This window comes from Sciurus carolinensis, chromosome 1 (genome assembly GCF_902686445.1).
Source record: "Sciurus carolinensis chromosome 1, mSciCar1.2, whole genome shotgun sequence".
In the NCBI taxonomy this organism is placed as follows: domain Eukaryota; kingdom Metazoa; phylum Chordata; class Mammalia; order Rodentia; family Sciuridae; genus Sciurus; species Sciurus carolinensis.
In genome coordinates this window covers 475,148-493,518 of record NC_062213.1, presented here as the reverse complement: position 1 = coordinate 493,518, position 18,371 = coordinate 475,148, and the positions used below count along the sequence as shown (strand labels likewise).

Below are 18,371 nucleotides of genomic sequence, written 5' to 3'. Positions count from 1 at the left end.
CTTGTATGTAGTCATGTAGTAACAGTCTTAAGTGCAGTAGCAGGATTTTTTATGGGGCACATAACTGAGAATTGCATTTCCTGAGAGGTTTACAGGTTTCAGCTGTACCAGGTAGCATCAGACAGATTTCCAGAGCAATCCCACCAGTTAACACTCCTCATGTCCTCAGCATTTGCTATCACAAAGTATTTTATATTTTCCTATCTATGGGGAGAGAAATCTTATTTTACTTTGTATTTCTGTAATTCATTTTGTCTGGTTTTATGGAGTTAAGCATGAGTTCTTACACTGAGCTACATCTCCAGCCCCATTTCTGTAATTCTTAATGACATTGAAATTCTTTTTCAGACATGTGTTGGACAGTTTGATGTATCTGTGATTTAGCAAGTCATATATCCTGGTCATCACCCACTGCCCCACGTACTAGGGATTGAACCTAGGAGTGCTGTACCACAAAGCGACGTCCTTGACTCCCTCCACTTGTTTTTGAGACAGGGTCTCACTAAGCTGAGATTGGCCTGAAATTTGTGATCCTGCTACCTCAGCCTCTCAAGTTGCTGGGATTACAGGTATGCACCATACCCTGCAATTCTTCTGTTTTGTTTTATTTCGGTAGTGCTGGAGATTGAACCCAGGGCCTCAGTCTTGCTAGGCAAATGCTTTTCCAGTGAGCTATGTCCCCAGGCCTCATTTTTAAAAAACTGAGTGCCTTTAAATTATTAAGAAATATATTCTATATATTTATGCTTGTTTGCAAATGTCTTTTCACTCTGCAGCTTTTTAAAAAATTTTGCCGTATCTTGTACGAGACTTTTTTTCTTTTTGATGGAGTCAAATTGTACAATCTTTTCCTGCATAGACTTTATAAAAAACATTTAGATCCTCGAGCTGCCTGAAATATGTATTTAGGTACCATAGAAGGCAGAAATCTACTTTATTTTCCTGTGGAAAACCAGTTGTGCCAGCACACTTATTGAGTGTGCACACATCCTTGGCCACTGCTGATTACCCCTCAGGGTTCAGTGCTGTAGCCTGAACCTTGGTGTCTAGTATGGCAAACCTCTGTTTCCTTGGGCTCTTTTTGGCATTGCCTTGATTAATCTCAGATCATTATTCTTTCATGTGATATTTAGAGACATTGTGGTCTCACTTCATATGTCCTTTGGAAAATTTTATTGTAATTGCACAGGATAATTGCAATTTAGGGAGAATTGACATCTTTGTTATATTCAGTTCTTTACTGTTTATAATTTTTGTTTCTCTTTAGGTCTTTAAGATCTTTTAATAAAGTTTTGTTATTTTGTTCATTTCGTACTTTTTCTTTTTCTTTTCTTTCTTTTTTTTTTTTTGAGACAGGATCTCACTATGTTGCCCAGACTGGTCTGAAACTCCTGGGTCCAAGTGATCCTCTGCCTCAGATTTCTGAGTAGCTGGGTGTGCAGCGCAGCTCCCAGTAACATATTTTTTGTTAGGCTTTTAGGTACTGTATGGTTTTCATAGGTGTTGTAGTGTCAGCTTTTGGTTGCTGATTGCTGGTATGTAGGACTTCTTTTAATTATGTTTGACATAAAAGGTTGTTCTGTTGGCTGGGCGTGGTGGGGCACACCTGTAATCCCAGCAACTCGGAGGCCACGGCAGGTGGTTGGCAAGTTCAAGGCCAGCCTCAGCAACTTAGTGAGACCCTGTCTAAAAATAAAGAGTGCTGGGGGTGTGGCTTGGGGGCAGTGCCCCTGGGTTCCATCCCCTGCACCGTGAGTGAAGGGGATGCTGTGGATTGACACTATTTAGTTTTCCAGGCAGACAACATTATCATTCTCACACAATGGAAAACTTTAAATATATTTTTATTTGTCAATGAATCTTTTACTTAATTTTATTTATTTATAAGCATGCTGGTATTGAACCCAGGGCCTCACACATGGCAGGCAAGCGCCCTACCACTGAGCCACAACCCCAGCCCCCACATTGGCGATTTTGTCTTTTTTATTCCATTACTTGGAGCTTGTGTGCCCTTTTTCTGAGACGTGGTGCACTGGTCAGGATGCTGGCCAGCAGTAGAGGCAGCATCACTGACCTGCCACTGGCCCTTGCACATGCTTCTCCTGTGTCCTTATTGTTTTGCTGAGGACTCCAGGCCTTGGGCCACATTTGGGGTGGTATCTCACTTTATGTCTTCTTCTTTTTTCATGATAGTATTTTCTTTTCCATCACTTTTTCTTCCCTTAAGTGAAGTTGCCAGACTTTGGGTATGTTAATGACATTTCCAAAGAACCAGTGTTGAGATTGTTTTGTGTCTTTAACTTGTGTTTTCTTTATGCTATTTCACCTTTTTCCTTGAATTACTTTATTTTGTGTGTGATTTCCTGTTGATGCTTAGATCATTTATTACAGTCTCTTGAGTGAAAACAGGCGTATTTAAGGACACACATTTTCTTTGAGTTGCCTTCCTTGGACCTTTTCCCACATTGGTTTCCATTTCTCTGTACTTTTCGGGGGAGGGAGTGTGTCTATCAGATATCTCTAGTTCAACAACAAATGGTCAGAGAATGTTTTGCCAAGTGATATTGGTCTTTGGAATTTGCTAAAGCTTTCTCCATTACCTGGTTTGTGGTTTTTTTTTTTTTTTTTTTTTTTTTGGTGATATTCAATGTATATTTGAAAAAAAAAAGAAAAAAAACAACCCTGTATTTGTTGTTGTTGTTTTGGTACCAGGGATTGGACCCCAGAAGTGTTTAACCCCATTGAGCCACATCCCTAGCCCTTTTTGTGTTTTATTTAGAGACAGGATCTCACTAAATTGCTTAGGGCCTCCCTAAGTTGCTGAGAGTGACTCTGAACTTAAGATCTTCCTGCCTCAGCCTCCTGGTCTCTGGGATTATAGGTGTGTCCAGTGTGCCCTGCATCAGTTCTATTTTTACTGGTGTAAACATAGCTAACCATGTGCTCCACACTCAGGGAAAACACAGGCAGAGACTGTCTGGTGTACATGAAGTCCAGCAGCTGACCTGTGGGGTCAGGACAGAGGCTGCAGGGCCAGGAGGGTGTCTGGCAGCAGGTCCTGGTACTGTGGGTGAGCAGTTTGTGACTGTCCAGCTGTACACTCAGGATTTGTTGGCTTCTCTATGTAAGTTTCATTCTTCAATAAAAAACTTGAAAGATGAAGAAAAGGTCAATAGCTACAGCAGCTCTATTTAATTAGTGTCTGATCTCACATTCGGCCTTTCTGTGTTGCTTAATTTATTTTAGGGTGCACAGGTACATTGTGTGCATCTAATTGGAGAGTTTCTTGCTTCTTGTAAGTCTAATTTTATTTCTTACTGTTACTCATTTATTTGGATTTGCTTCTACTGGTTTTGTTTGTATGTTCTGTGCATTTCCTTTGCCCTGTGCCTTTGTTTCATTTTGTTTCAAATCTCCTTGTTTTGTCTTTATCCCTCCACACACAGTGAGGGACCATCTTGGTGGGCAGGGCCATGGGTCTGGGGCAGGCAAGGGTAGGTCGGTGCCTGGAAGGCCAGCCGTGCCGCAGCATGAGGGTACCACCCTGAGTGGCTGGCAGTGAAGAAGGGGGCAGGGCGGGGTCTTCCTGTGTCCCTTTCTCTCCCCTCAGCACCTGAGTGACTGCAGGAGCCCCACTGCCTGCAGGAGCCCAGGGCATAGGTGATGGAGGCCCTGTTCCCATCTGCTTCGCTCCAGGTAAGTGTGTTCTCCAGGCACAGGGTTTTCTCCACGGAGGATTTTCTCAGAAAATGCTGTCGGGTGTCTCTGGTCTGGGTGCTGACAGCAGAGGAGGACCACCCTGGGGTGGCCTGCTGCTGCCCTTGGCGGGCTTGTGTTGCCCCTGGTGCTCACCCTGGGCCACACCTGGGGCTGTGGCTGGGTCCTATTGTTTCAGACTGAGTTGACCTTCAAGGATGTGGCTGTGCTCCTCTCCCAGGACGAGTGGAGTCACCTTGGCCCTGCCCAGAGGGGCCTCTATAGGGATGTGACGCTGGAGACCTACAAGAACCTGGTCTCACTGGGTAAGGCCCTTGAGCAGGCCTCCGCTCTGGGAATAGCCTGTGGGTCTGAGGGCTCAGCAAGGGTGGGCTGGGACCCTCACCCATGCACCTGAAGGTGGCACTGCTGCACTGGTCCAGAAAGGCCTGCTCAGAGGAGAGGTGCGACAGGCTGTGCAGGGTCCCTCAGAGTCAGCCCACCCCTCCTCTGAGGTCCTGCTGCAGGCCTGAGGCAGGCCCCTCCTCAGGGGAGCTCTGTGCCTCCTGGTGGAGAGGCCCTGAGCTCTGTTCCCAGTCGCAGGCCTCCATCTTCATGACCACCTCCAGCCCATTCCCAGCGCCCCCAGAGGGTGTACAGGCTACCACCACCCTCTACCTGTGCTTCCCTCCCCCAGCAGCCCCAGGGCAAGATGGCCTGCAGCACAGCCTTGCATCTCAGTACCAACCAGGGCCTTGTCTCCTCCCCAGGAGCAGGCCCTACAGGTCCCAAGCCTGGAGTGATCTTACAGCTGGGGCAAGGGGACGAGCCATGGGTTCTGGACACGCGGGATGCCAAGGGGAAAAAACACCCAAGAGTCCACCACTCAGCTGTGTGAGGGGAGTCGTTTCCCAGCTTGGTCACTGCACCAACATTTGTTGGGGTTCAGGGTGTCTGGTTAATGACTCAGGAGTCTGGGGGTGATGGATCAGGGCCAGCTCAGGTGACTTGCACAGCCCCTACTGGTGCCCCGATCACCTCTGTCACCTGGATGCCTTGGTGGGAGACTTGAGCAAAATCTTCTAGGGAGGCAGTGGTGGCAGTGTTGTGGAGCAGAGTGGGACAGGCTTCCAGGCAGAGCCAGTTAGGGAGGGTGCTGGAGGGGAGGCTTGGGCCTGGGAACTGAGGAGCCCTGTCCTCAGAGCAGGGTCAGACTAGGGTGTAGTGATGAGACCATCATTTCATTCCCCTTCTTGAAATCAAGTAGACTATTAGAGCGCCATCATCCTGTATCTCATGGCCAAGACCCAGTTGTGTTCTGGAGTACTCCTGGCTGCTCCCTTTCTTTTTTTTTTTTTTTTTTAATATTTTTTAAAGTACTTTTTTGTAGTTGTAGATAGACAGTTTGTCTTTATTTTATTTGCTTATTTTTATGTGGTGCTAAGGATCAAACCCAGTGCCTCACACATGCTAGGCAAGCACTCTGCCACTGAGCTACAGCCCCAGCCCCTGGCTGCTCCCTTTCTGTGATGGCCTTCCTACCCCTGTGTACAAGCACTGCTTCTTTTTGGTGTCTGTGTGTTGGGTGGTGTGTGTTGCTGGGGACTAGACCTAGGGCCTCCTGCATGCTAAGCAGCTGCTGTACACTGAGCCCCAGCCCAGCATAGAGCTCTGCCTCCTAATTGGAAAGACCCTGTGCCCACCCGGCCACTGAGCATGGTTACCTTTCTGTGCATGGGTGGGTGGTCGGGCCGTCTGTGTAACTGCCAACCAGAAGGTCCTGTCCACTTTTGCTGCTGTGGACATGTCCTGATCATCTTTAGCACTTGTGTGATCATGTCCTCAGAAGGAACTGCTGGATCAACAGACCTGAATTTTTCTTTTGCAAATTTGCTTATTTGAAGATGCTTATAGAATGGGAGGAACCCTAAGTTGATAGCTCAGTGAATTTTTATGGAAAAGCATGGCTTTCAGGAGCCTGGGGCCTCCTCCATCCTTTCCCACTGCTCCCCATAGAGTCGCAAGAGGCTGCTCTTGGATGCCTGAAGGCGCCTTCTGCTGAGCTCCGCGTGTCCCTGGTTCACACAGCAGCAGTTAGGTCTGTTTTGTTGCCAGTGTTCTGTCGTGTAAATGTACTGTGATTTGTCTTCCCTCTACGTGTGGAGGACTCTTGGCAGTTCCCAGTTTGGGGTACTTATGCCTGCACCCCTGGCACACAGGAGTGGTGTTTGTGGGTATGGACCTGAGAGTGGAGTCGCTGGTCACAGAATCCACACAAATGGCTATAAGGAGGCTGCCAGACCTTTCCAGAGCTGCAGCTCCAGCATGTGCTCCTGCGGCTGTGAGTGAGCTCTCCAGCTGCCCATCATCAGCATCTGTCCACATGCAGCGAGGGCCTGGCTGAGGGTGTGGAGCAGGCCTCTCAGGGGGGGAAGGGAGCAGTGAAGACAAAGGCATCACTGGCTGGCTGAGACCCTTGTGTTGGGTGCTGGGCTGCTGACAGTCAATCTGGTGTCATTCTCATGATGTTGCTATGGCCCCTGCTTTTCAGGTAGGAAACCCAGGCTCAGAAAGCGGGTATTCAGTGGGCAAATCAGGGCTAGGACTGGTGGGTCCTGAGTGGGCTGCTGGTGTCGGCTCTGAGGGGACCCACTTGTATCCTGTCAGTATCCACTTCTGGGCTGAGTGTTGAGATGCATGGAGGTCTGAAGGTACCAGAGAGCATTCCATACAGGTGTCTTGAGTTGGAGGAGCAGGTGGTCATGTAGGTGGGACCTTCAGGCCTTCAGGGAAACCCTTGGGAATGGCAGTGACCTTCTGGGGGAGCCAAAGTCCCTCCACCTTCCTCCTGCAGGGCTGCCAGGCATGTGCCAATATCTGCCCTGCCACGGATTTTGGGGTGCCCTCAGACTTCCTTGGCCTCACTTTTTCTTTGTCATTCATCATCTGTGACTTTTGGAGCCCCTCATTGCTCTGGTTTCCAGGGTGCTGTGAAGCCTTTGTCTTCTGTCCCTTTGCACTGTTGGGCATAGGTGTCCTGCGGTCCACTCTGGCAGCACAGGTCTGGTTTTAATGCTCCGGTGCTGCATGGCTGTGGGCCTGGGCAAGGACCTGGGGCCTCCGAGTCTTGGCTACATCTGCAGGGCTGCAGTTCTGGAGACTGCCGACTGGTATGCAGCGGTCAGCAGCAGCTTCCTGCCTTCCTTCTGTCTCTGAATGAGCCCTGTTTGCTGTTTCAGCCGTGGGACCAGCACTGAGTGCGAGGGGAGCCTGGACAAGAGAGAGTGGCAGAGCGGTCCCAGGCCAGTCACACCGACCAGCAAGGAGAGCAGCCTGGGCTGTGGGCCCCAGGTTGGGGTCAACCTGTGCACGGATCAGAGACCTCACAACTGTGATACATATGAGCAAAGTGACCCAAGAGTGTACCTCAACAACCATAAACATGTGCACCAGGCAAAAAAAATCAAATACAGTTCATGATGCAGGAGAAATCATAAATTCAAACTTAGTTGTTAGAGAAGATCAGAAAATTCCCGCTGGAAAAAAACTGCATTATTGTGGTCACTGCGAGAAGACCTTCAGGTACAGTGCCAACCTTGTCAAACACGAGCGGCTTCATCATGAGGAGAAGCCCTACCAGTGTGGCGAGTGTGGGGAGGCCTTCGGCCAGAGGCCCAACCTCGTGAAGCACCAGCGCATCCACACCGGGGAGAAGCCCTACGAGTGCGCCGAGTGCGGGAAGGCCTTCGGCGACGGCTCCATCCTCATTCGGCACCGCCGGACTCACCGCCGGAGAAGCCCTTTGAGTGCAAAGAATGCGGCAAAGGCTTCACTCAAAGCTCTAACCTGATCCAACATCAGAGAATTCACACCGGAGAGAAGCCCTATAAATGCAACCAGTGCGAGAAAGCCTTCATCCAGAAAACCAAACTTGTCGAACATCAGAGAAGCCACACCGGAGAGAAGCCCTACGAGTGCACCGCCTGCGGTAAGGTCTTCAGCCAGAGCACGCACCTCCTCCAGCACCAGCGCATCCACACGGGCGAGAGGCCCTACAGCTGCGCCGAGTGTGGCAGGGCCTTCCACAACAGCTCCAGGCTCCTTCAGCACCAGTGGTCACACCGCGGGGAGAAGCCCTACGCCTGCAGTGACTGCAAGAAGGCCTTCAGCCAGAGCGCGTACCTGGCGCAGCACCGCAGGGCGCACACGGGCGAGGAGTCCCACCGGTGCGGCGCGTGCGGCAAGGCCTTCCGCCACAGTGCCAAGTGCCAGCGCCGCAGGGCGCACACCTGGGAGAAGCCCCACCAGTGCAGCGAGTGCGGAAGGCCTCCCGCCACAGCGCCAAGTGCCAGCGCCGCAGGGCGCACACGGGCGAGCAGCCCCACCGGTGCGGCGCGTGCGGCAAGGCCTTCCGCCACAGTGCCAAGTGCCAGCGCCGCAGGGCGCACACGGGCGAGCAGCCCCACCAGTGCGGCGCGTGCGGCAAGGCCTTCCGCCACAGTGCCAAGTGCCAGCGCCGCAGGGCGCACACCTGCGAGAAGCCCCACCAGTGCAGCGAGTGCGGAAGGCCTCCCGCCACAGCGCCAAGTGCCAGCGCCGCAGGGCGCACACGGGCGAGCAGCCCCACCGGTGCGGCGCGTGCGGAAGGCCTTCCGCCACAGCGCCAGCGAGTGCCAGCGCCGCAGGGCGCACACGGGCGAGCAGCCCCACCGGTGCGGCGCGTGCGGAAGGCCTCCCGCCACAGTGCCAAGTGCCAGCGCCGCAGGACGCACCTGCGCAGCGACCTCCGCCGCTGAGCGCTCGGTGGGGTGAGGCCGCTGTGTTGGTTACAGAGGCCTCGGCTCGTGGCCCAGAAGGGTACGTACTCCCTCGGAGAGACGGAAACCCAAGCTCCTGTAACCTCGCCCGCGTGGAGACTTGGGGAAGGAAATGCTGAGCGCCAGAAAAAGGAAAAGGAAGACGCTCGTGTGCTTGTCCGCGGAAAAGAAGTTCCTCCACCGTGGCTGTTTTCCGTGTCACGAAACCCACGCTAGAGAGAACTTTGTTCACACAGGACACATTTTTACGTACTGTAATTACAAAAAGTAACGTATTCATTCTTTTCCATGTCACTGAGTTAAAAATTGCTTTTTATTTATTATAGCGGTAAAATATGTATAACATAAAATTTTCCACCAGTCATTTTCAAAGGTGCAGCGGTGGCATTGAGCACATGTACAGAGTTGTGACCCTCACTGCTGTTTCCAGCCGCCTTCTGGTGTCCCGAACAAAACTCTGCCTCTTTTTTTTTTTTTTTTTAACTTGTAGATGTAGATGGACACAATGTCTTTATTTTATTTATTCATTTTTATGTGGTGCGGAGGCTTGAACCCAGTGCCTCACACGTGCTGGGCAAGCGCTCTGCCACTGAGCCACAGCCCCAAAACTCTGCCTCTTAAACAGCAGCTCTCCCAGGTATTGCTTCTGTAACCTCCGCTCATTCTGTCTCTGAATTTACCTCTTAGGAACCTCATGCAAGAGGAGTCCTGAATGTCTGCCTGTGTTCCCCAGCACTGTGGTCCAGGCTCCGGGCGTTCAGCCTGTATCGCCACTCCCTTCCTTTTGCAGATGTAGGATTCCGCCTGTGGCTGGACACTGGGTGTGCACTCGATGTTGAGGTCCTTGTAGGATGTGTGTGGAGCCTGGCTTTCAGGACCTCTGCGTCGGAGCCTGCAGCCGAGTGTTGGGTCCGCAGGAGCTGCCGCAGGAGCTGCCGCAGGAGCTGCCTACCTTCGCACCCCCACCAGCCTGTGTTCTCTTCTGCTTTTCATAGCAGCCATCCTCAGAGCCGTGAAGTGGCACTGCGGTTTTGATTTGCATTTCCTTAATGACCAGTCATGTTGAGCATACTTTCAGGTGTTTACTGACCATTCGTATATTTTCTTTGGATAAATGTCTATTCAAGTTCTTTGCCCATTTTTAAATTGGGTCTTTTTATTTTGGGTGAGTTGTAGTAGTTTTCATATCCTTGGATATTAATCCCTTATCAGATACATGATTTGAAAATATTTTCTCCTATTTTGTGAGCTATCTTTTCACTCTCATGGTAGTGTCCTGTGATGCACAAAATTTTCAATTCTGATGAAGTTCAGGTTATCTGTTATTTCTTTTATTGCCTATGCTTCTAGGTGTCACATGTGAGGAATCATTTCCAAGCACGAGGTCATGAAGTTTTTCTATTGTGTATAGTTCTAAGGAATTTATAGCTTTAGGTCTTACATTTTGGGTCTTTGGTCTATTTAGAGCTAATTTTTGCATATGGCATAAGGTGAGTCTAACGCCATTCTCCTATGTGTGGATACCCAGTTTCCCAGCAGTGTTGTCAACAGACTTTCCCTTCCGTGCTGAATGCATCGTCAGTCAGCTAGGCTGCCACAAGAGTACCACAGGCTGGATGGTTTAACCACTCAGGTTTATTTCTCACAGTCATGGAGGCTGAAGTCCAGGTGAAGGTTCCAGTTAGTCCTGTGAGGGCTCTCTTCCTGACTCGCAGATGGCTGCCTTCTTTCTGTGTCCTCACAGGGCAGAGAGAAAGAGGCTGGTGTCCCTTCCTCTCAAAAGCAACAACCCTCGCTGGGCATGGCGCTTCACACCTGTAATCCCAGCAATTTAGGAGGCTGAGGTAGGGATTCCAAGTTTGAGGCCAGCCTGGGTCACTTAGTGGGGCCCAGAATACAAAGGGGGCGGGGCTGGAGTGGGTGGAGCTCAGCGTAGAAGCTCAGTGTAGAGCACTGGGTTCAATCCCTGGCACCTAAGGGGAAAAGCAACAGCCCTGTTGGATCAGGGCCACCCCTATGAGCTTATCGAATTAATCTTTACCACCTTCTCAGAAGCCCTATCTCCACGTACAGCCCCAGTGGGGTTAGGACTTAAGCATGTGAATTTGGGGGACCCAAACATTTAGTCGTTGCTGAAAATCAATGGGTCATGTCCGTGAGAATTCAGTTCTGCACTATTTTCTTCCACTCGGCATGCCTATCCTTATGCCACTGTGACAAGGTTGAACGTGGCTTCTCTGGCTGAGGGTCAAATGCAGGAGGCCTGGTACCGAATGTGGTGATGTCAGGGGACTGGGTCTCTCAGCAGGTGGAGCCTAGGGAAAGGTGATTAGGTAAGGAGTGGGGAGCCATCCTTGCAGGAATTAGCTCAGGTCTCAGGGCCCAGAGTTCTCTTGAGAATGGAGGTTATGGGTGACTAGAAGGCATTATGTGGGGCTGGGGCTGTTGCTCAGTGGTGAGCACTTGCCTAGCACATGTGAGGCACTGGGTTTGATCTCATCACCACATAAAAATAAATAAAGGTATAAAAATACAATAACCTTGTTTTAAAAAAGGTATTATGTTATAGTAATAGGAAGTGGATTAAGACAGGAGATTGGTACTGAGAATGGGGTATTTGCCATAATGGCACCTGAAAATATGGAAGGGACTTTGGAACTGGGTAATGGGCACAGGTTGGAAGAGACTGGAGGAACAGCCTAGAATGCTGTAAGTGGAGGATTATGGGTGATTCTGGTGAGGGCTTAGTAGATAAGAAGCTAGAAATTTTGAGAGATTGGTTAAGTGTTTATGATCAGAATGCTGATAGAAATAAGACTATCCTGCTGGGCACTAGAGTAAAGGCCATTGTGAGGATCTCACTGCATTGTGTCCAGGAGGGCTTTGTGGTGGGCCCACCCTAACACTGTGAAGATGGGGACATTTCTGAACAAGACATTTAGGCTGCTGCCTGGTTACTTTCAACTGTTCATGCTCAGACTCAGGGACAAAGGGGAGCAGAGTGGGAACATCTGGAAAATGCGCAGATTGTCCAGGAAAAGAGCAAAGACGAAGCTGTGAGGATGCAGGTGTGGCCTGTGGCCACTTGCTGCTCAGGTGCTGGGAACGAAAGGGAGCCAGAGTGTGCATGGGGGTCTAGAGGCTGCTCCCCTTCACAGGGCAGGAAGGCATGGTGGAATACCCTTGGGCAGTCTCCGCGGCTCACTGCCCAGGGCCGCCCCTGGATCAGCTTCCTGCTTTCTAGGGAAGTGCTCCAAAGTTTCTAGACCCAGGCATGGCTGATCTGCCACTCTTCAGGGAGCAACCAGTAGACCTTGGTGACTTCCAGAAGGAGTTGGCTCTGCTGGCGTGCAGGATGCTAGAGCTGCAGTCACAGACGCTTCCACCAAGCTTTAAAGGAAATGCTGGGCGCCAGACAGGCCTGCTTCAGGGTTTCTCCCCGCCACGCCTAGTGCAGCCTCTGGAGTAGGACCACCACTTCTGAGACCCCAGAAAGGTAGATGCACTGGCATCTGCAAAGCCAGCCAGGGAAGCCGTGGCACTGGCCTCCCCTCCTGAGGGAAGAGCAGTTGGGGGCCCCTGTGCCCCACAGTGTGCACAGGATGCTGCCCAAACTTTTAAGATTTAGTGCCCTGCTGGGTTTTGCTTGGCGGATATCTAGAAATGTCTACCCTCCCTGTCCTGCCTTTGTGTCTTGGAAGTATGTGACTTTTTTATTTTATAGGCTTCCTACTGGAAGGGGTCTACCTTGAGTCTTGAATGAAACTTTGGACTTGGACTTTTGAGCAATGCTGGAAAGAGCTTAGCTCTTGGGACTGTTGGGGATTGGATGTGTTTATTTTGTACTGTGAGAAGGACATGATGAAGCTTGGGGTTCAGGGGTAGAATGCTGTGGTTTGATGTGGTTTGTTATTGGTGCCCAGTGTGATGGTGTTGAGATGGTGGAACATTCAATCCCCTGTACAAAAAAATTGTTATAAGGGAGCCTGGTACCTTCCTTGAATTCCTCTGTGATGTCATCTGTCATGAGGCCCTCACCAGAACTAAGAAGTACCTGGCACCATGCTTTTGAATCTCTAGAACTTTGAGGTAAGTAAATCTCTTTTCTTTATAAACTATCCAGCCTCAGGTGTTTTGTTATAGTAACATAACATAAAATGAACTAAGACAAAGGCACATCCATGCTGTTTTCATTATTATAACTCTGTATTAAGTTTTGAAATTAGGATGTGTGAGTTCTCCAATTTGTTCTTCTTTTTCAGGATTATTTTGGTTATTTGGAGTCCCTTGATGTTTCACATGAAACTTAGGATGGGTTTTTTTGAATCTGCAAAAAATGTTAGGATACTGTTATCACCTTAACGATACTAAGTCTTCCAAATGATGAGCATGGAATATGTTTCCAGTTATTCATGTTTTTCAACTTTCAGTGATATTTTGTACTTTCTATGTATGAATCTTTTGCCTCTTTATTCCTTTTAATGCTACTATGAATGAAATTGTTTTTTCATTTCCTTTTTATTTTTTCAGGAATATTTGTGCCTTAATTTTATGTCCTGCAACTTTGCTAAATTCATTGGTTAGCTCTTATGTACTTTTTTGAGCAGTCTTGAGGGTTCTCTTCATAGAAGATCATTGCCAGCTCTGGACTGAGATATAATTTTACTTCTATTTCATTCCAGTTTGGATGCCTAATGCTTCCTTTTCTTGCCTAACTTCTCTAGCTAGAATTTCCATTATTGTGTTGAATAGAAGAGGCCAAAGTGGGCATCCTTATGTTGTTACCGATCTTAAGGCTTCTAGGCTTCTCTGTGGTGTGCAGTGTTTGGTTCTTCACCCACCCTTCCTCATGTAGATGAAATTCCCTTTTAATTTTAGATTATTGAGTGTTTTTATCATGAAACAGTGTTAAATTCTGTGAAATGCCTTTTTTGCCTCAGTGGAGATGATAAGTGGGTCTTCTCTATTCTATTAGTGTGATGATCATATCAATCAATCTCCATATGTTGCCATATTTCATTCCAGAAACAGATCCTACTTGGCCATGTTGTATAATACCTTAAATATGCTTTTGAATTTGTTTTACTAGGTTTCCCCTCTTTTTTTTTTTTTTTGCAGTGCTTCACTCTTGACCCTTTTTATTTTAAGATAGGTTCTGACTAAGTTGGTCAGGCTGACCCTGAACTTGGGACACTCCTGCCTCAGCCTCCTGAATTGCTGGAATTAAATAAAGCATATACCACCACACCAGTGTTGGGGGATTTTTGATTACTGCTGCAGTCTTCTTCCCAGTTATGTCTTTTTTGGGGGGGTTGGTACTGGGAATTGAACTCAGGGGCACTTGACCACTGAGCCACACCCCCAGCCCTATTTTGCATTTTATTTAGAGGAAGTTCTCACTGAGTTGCTTAGCTTCTCCTTTTGCTGAGGCTGGCTTTGAACTCATGATCCTCCTGTCTCAATCCCCCGAGTTGCTGGGGATTATAGGCATGGCCACCATGCCTTGTTCAGTTATGTCTATTCATTTTCTCTTATTTCTTATTGGTTACCTTGGGATTTATGGCCAACTTCTTAAGCTAGTTTGGTTGATATCAACTTAATTTTAAAAGTATGAACACTTGTTCTTATGCACCCCTATCCTTACCTCTTTATATTGTCAAAGTCCACATCTTTATACATTGTGTTCATTAACAGATTTATGTTTTTTTCTAAGTGTGTTTTTCTAGTGAATCACATAGGAAAAAGAGAAACCACAAACCATACCAAAAAGCACAGTGATGTTGGCTTTTACATTTACCTATGTAGTTACCTTTACTAGTATTTTTTATTTCTCACGACTTAGGGTTGCCTCTAAAGTCCTTTCCTGTTAGCCTGAAAGTCTCCCTTCAGATTTCATGTGAAGCAGATCTACTGGCAATCGATTTCCTCAGCTGTTCTTTATCTTAGCTGTATCTTGATTTCCCCCTCATTCCTGAAGGGTAGTTTGGCTGGATATAGAATTCTTGGTTTACTGTTTTTTTCATTTCAGGCTGGTAAATATGTCACCCACTGCCTCTGGCCTCGACAGTTTCTGAGAACAAGTCTGCTGTTGCTCTTAGTCAGGACCCTCGTGGTACTTTCAGAATTTGTTTTGAGTCTCAACAATTTGACTCTAATGTGTCTCTGTGGATTTGGGATTATCCCATTTGGAATTTGTTGAGTTTTTTGGATGTGTATAGTCAAATCTGTCTCTTCCCACAGATTTTAGAAGTTTGGGACTATTATTTCTTCAAATATCTTTTCTTCCTTCTTTTTTCTTTTCCTTTTGAGATCCTATAATGTGTATGTTGGCACATTTGATGCTATCCCACAGGAATCTCAGGGTCTGTTTTTCTTTTCTTTTCTTTTTTCAGACTGATTTCAGTGGTCTTAAAGTTTGCTAATCTTTCTTCTGCCTCCTTGTATCTGCTGTTGAATCCCTCAAGTGAGTTTTTCACTTCAGTTATTGTACTTTCCAGTTCCAGAATTTTTATTTGGTTCTTTTTAAAAATAAATTCTCTTTTTTGATATTTTCATTTTGTTCATATATAGTTTTCTTGATTTCCTTTAGTTCTCTGTTCATGGTTTTCTTTAATTCATCAAACATGCTTAAGATAGTTGTTTTAACTTTTTTGAAGGAAGGGGGTTACAGAGGATCAAACCTAAATGGTTTCAGCCCAAGATGATCAAAATCAATAGCTAGCCTCTATGCCAATCCTCTAGTAATCAGGAGCATCAATCAACCATCAAAACAGCCCCAGTCTCTGGAAGACAAGATCCTTGTTGCCCACCATTCTAGGCTAGGGAAGGGCACCTGGCAAGCACTACAAGGAAATCTGCTGGAACTTACCACACACCTCTTCAAGCTCTCTCTGGATGCTACAAGCATTTGACCAGACTCAAAGAGTTTTCAGATTACTTCTGACAGTCCCTGTCAGCTTGGTAGTTGTAGAGGTAGAAGGATAGATTCCTGAACTTCCTACTCAGCTGCCTTTCATGACATCACTCTGATAGTTTGCTTTATGATAGCAACAATCTTTCTATCCAGAGGACATATTTTAGTTTATAAAATGTATCACTTGGACATACCATGCAATGCTCCATATGATGAGGTCTTGTCCCAGTAAAATCCCTTGTGAGCTGAACGTACCATAAATTGAAAATGCATTTAACACCTGCCCTACAGAATGTCAGAGCTTGGCACCACTGCACAGCATGTGCACCTGTGATAGCATGCCTGCAAGGGGTCACTGCTCACTGCAGCCCAGCACCACCAGAGGCCCATGGCGCGTGCCACAGGCCTGGGAAACTCAGCATACAGTTTCTGCTGAATGACTGTCATTTTACACCATCATAAAGTTGAAAAGTCCTAAGTTAAAATTTTGCAGGGGGGCTGGGGAGATAGCTCAGTCGGTAGAGTGCTTGCCTTGCAAGCACAAAGCCCTGGGTTCCATCCCCAGCACCGCAAAAAAAAAAAAAAAAAAAAAAAAAATTTTTTTTTTTTTTTTTTTGTACTGGGGATCGAACCCAGGGACACTCAACCACTGAGAACATCCCTGGCTTTATTCATGTATTTATTTTTAATTAAAAAATTTTTTTATTTAGTTGAAGGTGACATAATACCTTTTTTTTTTTTTTTTTTTTTTTTATGTAGTGCTGAGGATTGAACCCAGGGCCTCACATGTGCCAGGAGAGCGCTCCACCACTGAACCACAACCGCAGCCCACTTTTTTATTTTTTGAGCCATGGTCTTGCTAAATTGCTGAGACTGGCCTTGAACTTGTGATCCTCTTGCCTCAGCTCCCCCTGGGATTACAGGCTTGTACCTCCATTTGGGCCTAAGTTGAATAATAAGTTGGAGACCACCTGTATGCTATTTTACAGTGTGTAATCCTAGGGTTTTATTGCTATTTTAAGTTATGTACTTAGGATACATTCCTAGGGATGTGATAAAGTTCTAAAAGGACACTGATGTACGCCCCATGCTTTCCAGAGTTGCTGCACCATGTCATGTCACCAGCACTCAGTCACTCAAAGTCGTTTACCTGCCTACCACAAAGGCTGCCACACAGCCCCTGCACTGGACCCTGTCACCTCTGCTTGATGCGGGTGCAGGCATGGTCTGTGATGGGCACTGCCTTTCACCTCTGCGCTACCAACAAAACCCGTAACCAGGATGATACCAGCTTTCAAGGTGAATCCTGAGTCCTCATATTAAATAACTGAACCTGAGAATGATGCTGGGGATAACCAAACTTGCCATCGGTCCCCTCAGGGAGGACAATCTTGGGACCCACAAACTTCACGTCACCTCACCTGAGGCTTATAAGCTTGGGAACTTATAAGCCTGAAACCTAAAATGCTCCCCACATTTGCCCAGGTGGGCCAGGGAGGAGCCCTCCCAAGTATGTGCTGCTCTCATTTCTGCTCCAGAGCAGGTCCAACTCCCAGGCAAGACCCTCTCAGCTTCCACCATCAGCCCACTGCAGCGTCTGGTGGCCTGCACTCCCCAGCCTGTACCCTGGAGTGCCCTGCCAAGTGGAGCCCTGCTGTGCTGCCATCTTCCTCCAGAGAAGGGATGAGTGCGCCCCTGCTTCCTCCCCGATAGAAGCTGGGCATGGCGTGCTGTGGACCAGAGATATTCCAGGAAAACTTGCATTTCTTAATGAAGTCTGCTCGGTGCTTGGGGAGAAGTTCCATGTTAATTGGTGATATCATCAGCAAAGCATGGAGCACTCTTCCCACCTCCGCATCCCTGACTGACTGGGAGAAGGCGACAACTTCACCTGCTTGGCACAGTGGACCTCTTCCCAGCTTCTCAGGTCTTCCTTGGTTTGGAGCTGCCTGTTTGTATCCAGAGGTCACCAAGTACAGATCTTTGTGACAAAGTTATTGATCTTTCTTTATCCAGATATGTGTTACAGTCATTGCTATTTTTTATTATAAAATGTCAGATTATACACAGTACACAGAATTAAATCCCAGGAGGGCCATAATGTTTTCCAATAGGAAATTTGAAGAGTACTAAGTAGCAAATTCTTGGTAGCCATTATGAGAATATAAAGACTTAAATGCCTTACTATAAAGATTCAAATGCATAAACTGTAGAGTTCTGAACAAAAAAAAATTCAAAATAAGAATGGAATGGTAGTTACAAGGGACAAGTAGTGGGGAGGTAAAGGCCAAGAGGATGGCCACCACATGCAGGCAGCCCAAGCTCCAGAGGCAGCTGCCCGTGTGTTCCAGGTGGCCGTGTGTGGAGGTGAATGGCAATCACCTCCAGGAGGGGCACTGATGCCCACTTCCCAGCTCCATGGACACCAGGGCCTGCACCTGGGTGTAGCAAAGGCGGTCTGCCAGCAAGAACAGGAGAAAGACGTGGAGCATGCTTTGCCTAAGAACGCTGGAAAGCAAACTCTGCACTGTAGAAAGGTTTCCCTGGACCCCACGGCTACTGGAGGGTTCAGCAATCTGTGCTGTGTAACTTCAGTTAAAGCCTTTGTTTCTATTTTTGACATGTAGTCTTCCTACACGAATCTCACACTGAATTTAATCGAGCTCTTATTCTCACCCTGATTGGCACATGACTTTGCCTTTCTGCATGATCGGCAACCGTGGCCCGAGTAGTGGTGGCTCTGACCAGCAACCACCGAGACAGACCCTGGCTGTGGACCCTCCTAGTGAGGGCTGGCAGCCTCCCTCCACCAGCGGTCTTACGCTCTCTCAGTGGCCTCAGTTCCTGTTCAGCGTGGCCTCCCTCTCAAGTGTCCTTTGAAGAGCGCAGCTTGGCGGAGTTCGATGGCACTCACTTTCGCCCCTGAAGATGTCATCTTGGCCCCA

The 18,371-nt window shown here is 47.9% G+C and overlaps 1 protein-coding gene across 1 annotated transcript; it reads left to right on the top strand.

Annotated features, from left to right (window-relative positions):
- The first annotated feature begins 2,878 nt into the window (after positions 1–2,878).
- LOC124995143 (zinc finger protein 34-like) lies at positions 2,879–13,603 on the top strand. The gene is given in 3 exon segments (XM_047567637.1): positions 2,879–3,696; positions 6,936–7,484; positions 7,487–13,603. Coding segments are annotated over 2 exon segments (1,410 nt in total). The 5' UTR covers positions 2,879–3,696; positions 6,936–7,096; the 3' UTR covers positions 8,509–13,603.
- Positions 13,604–18,371: the final 4,768 nt, after the last annotated feature.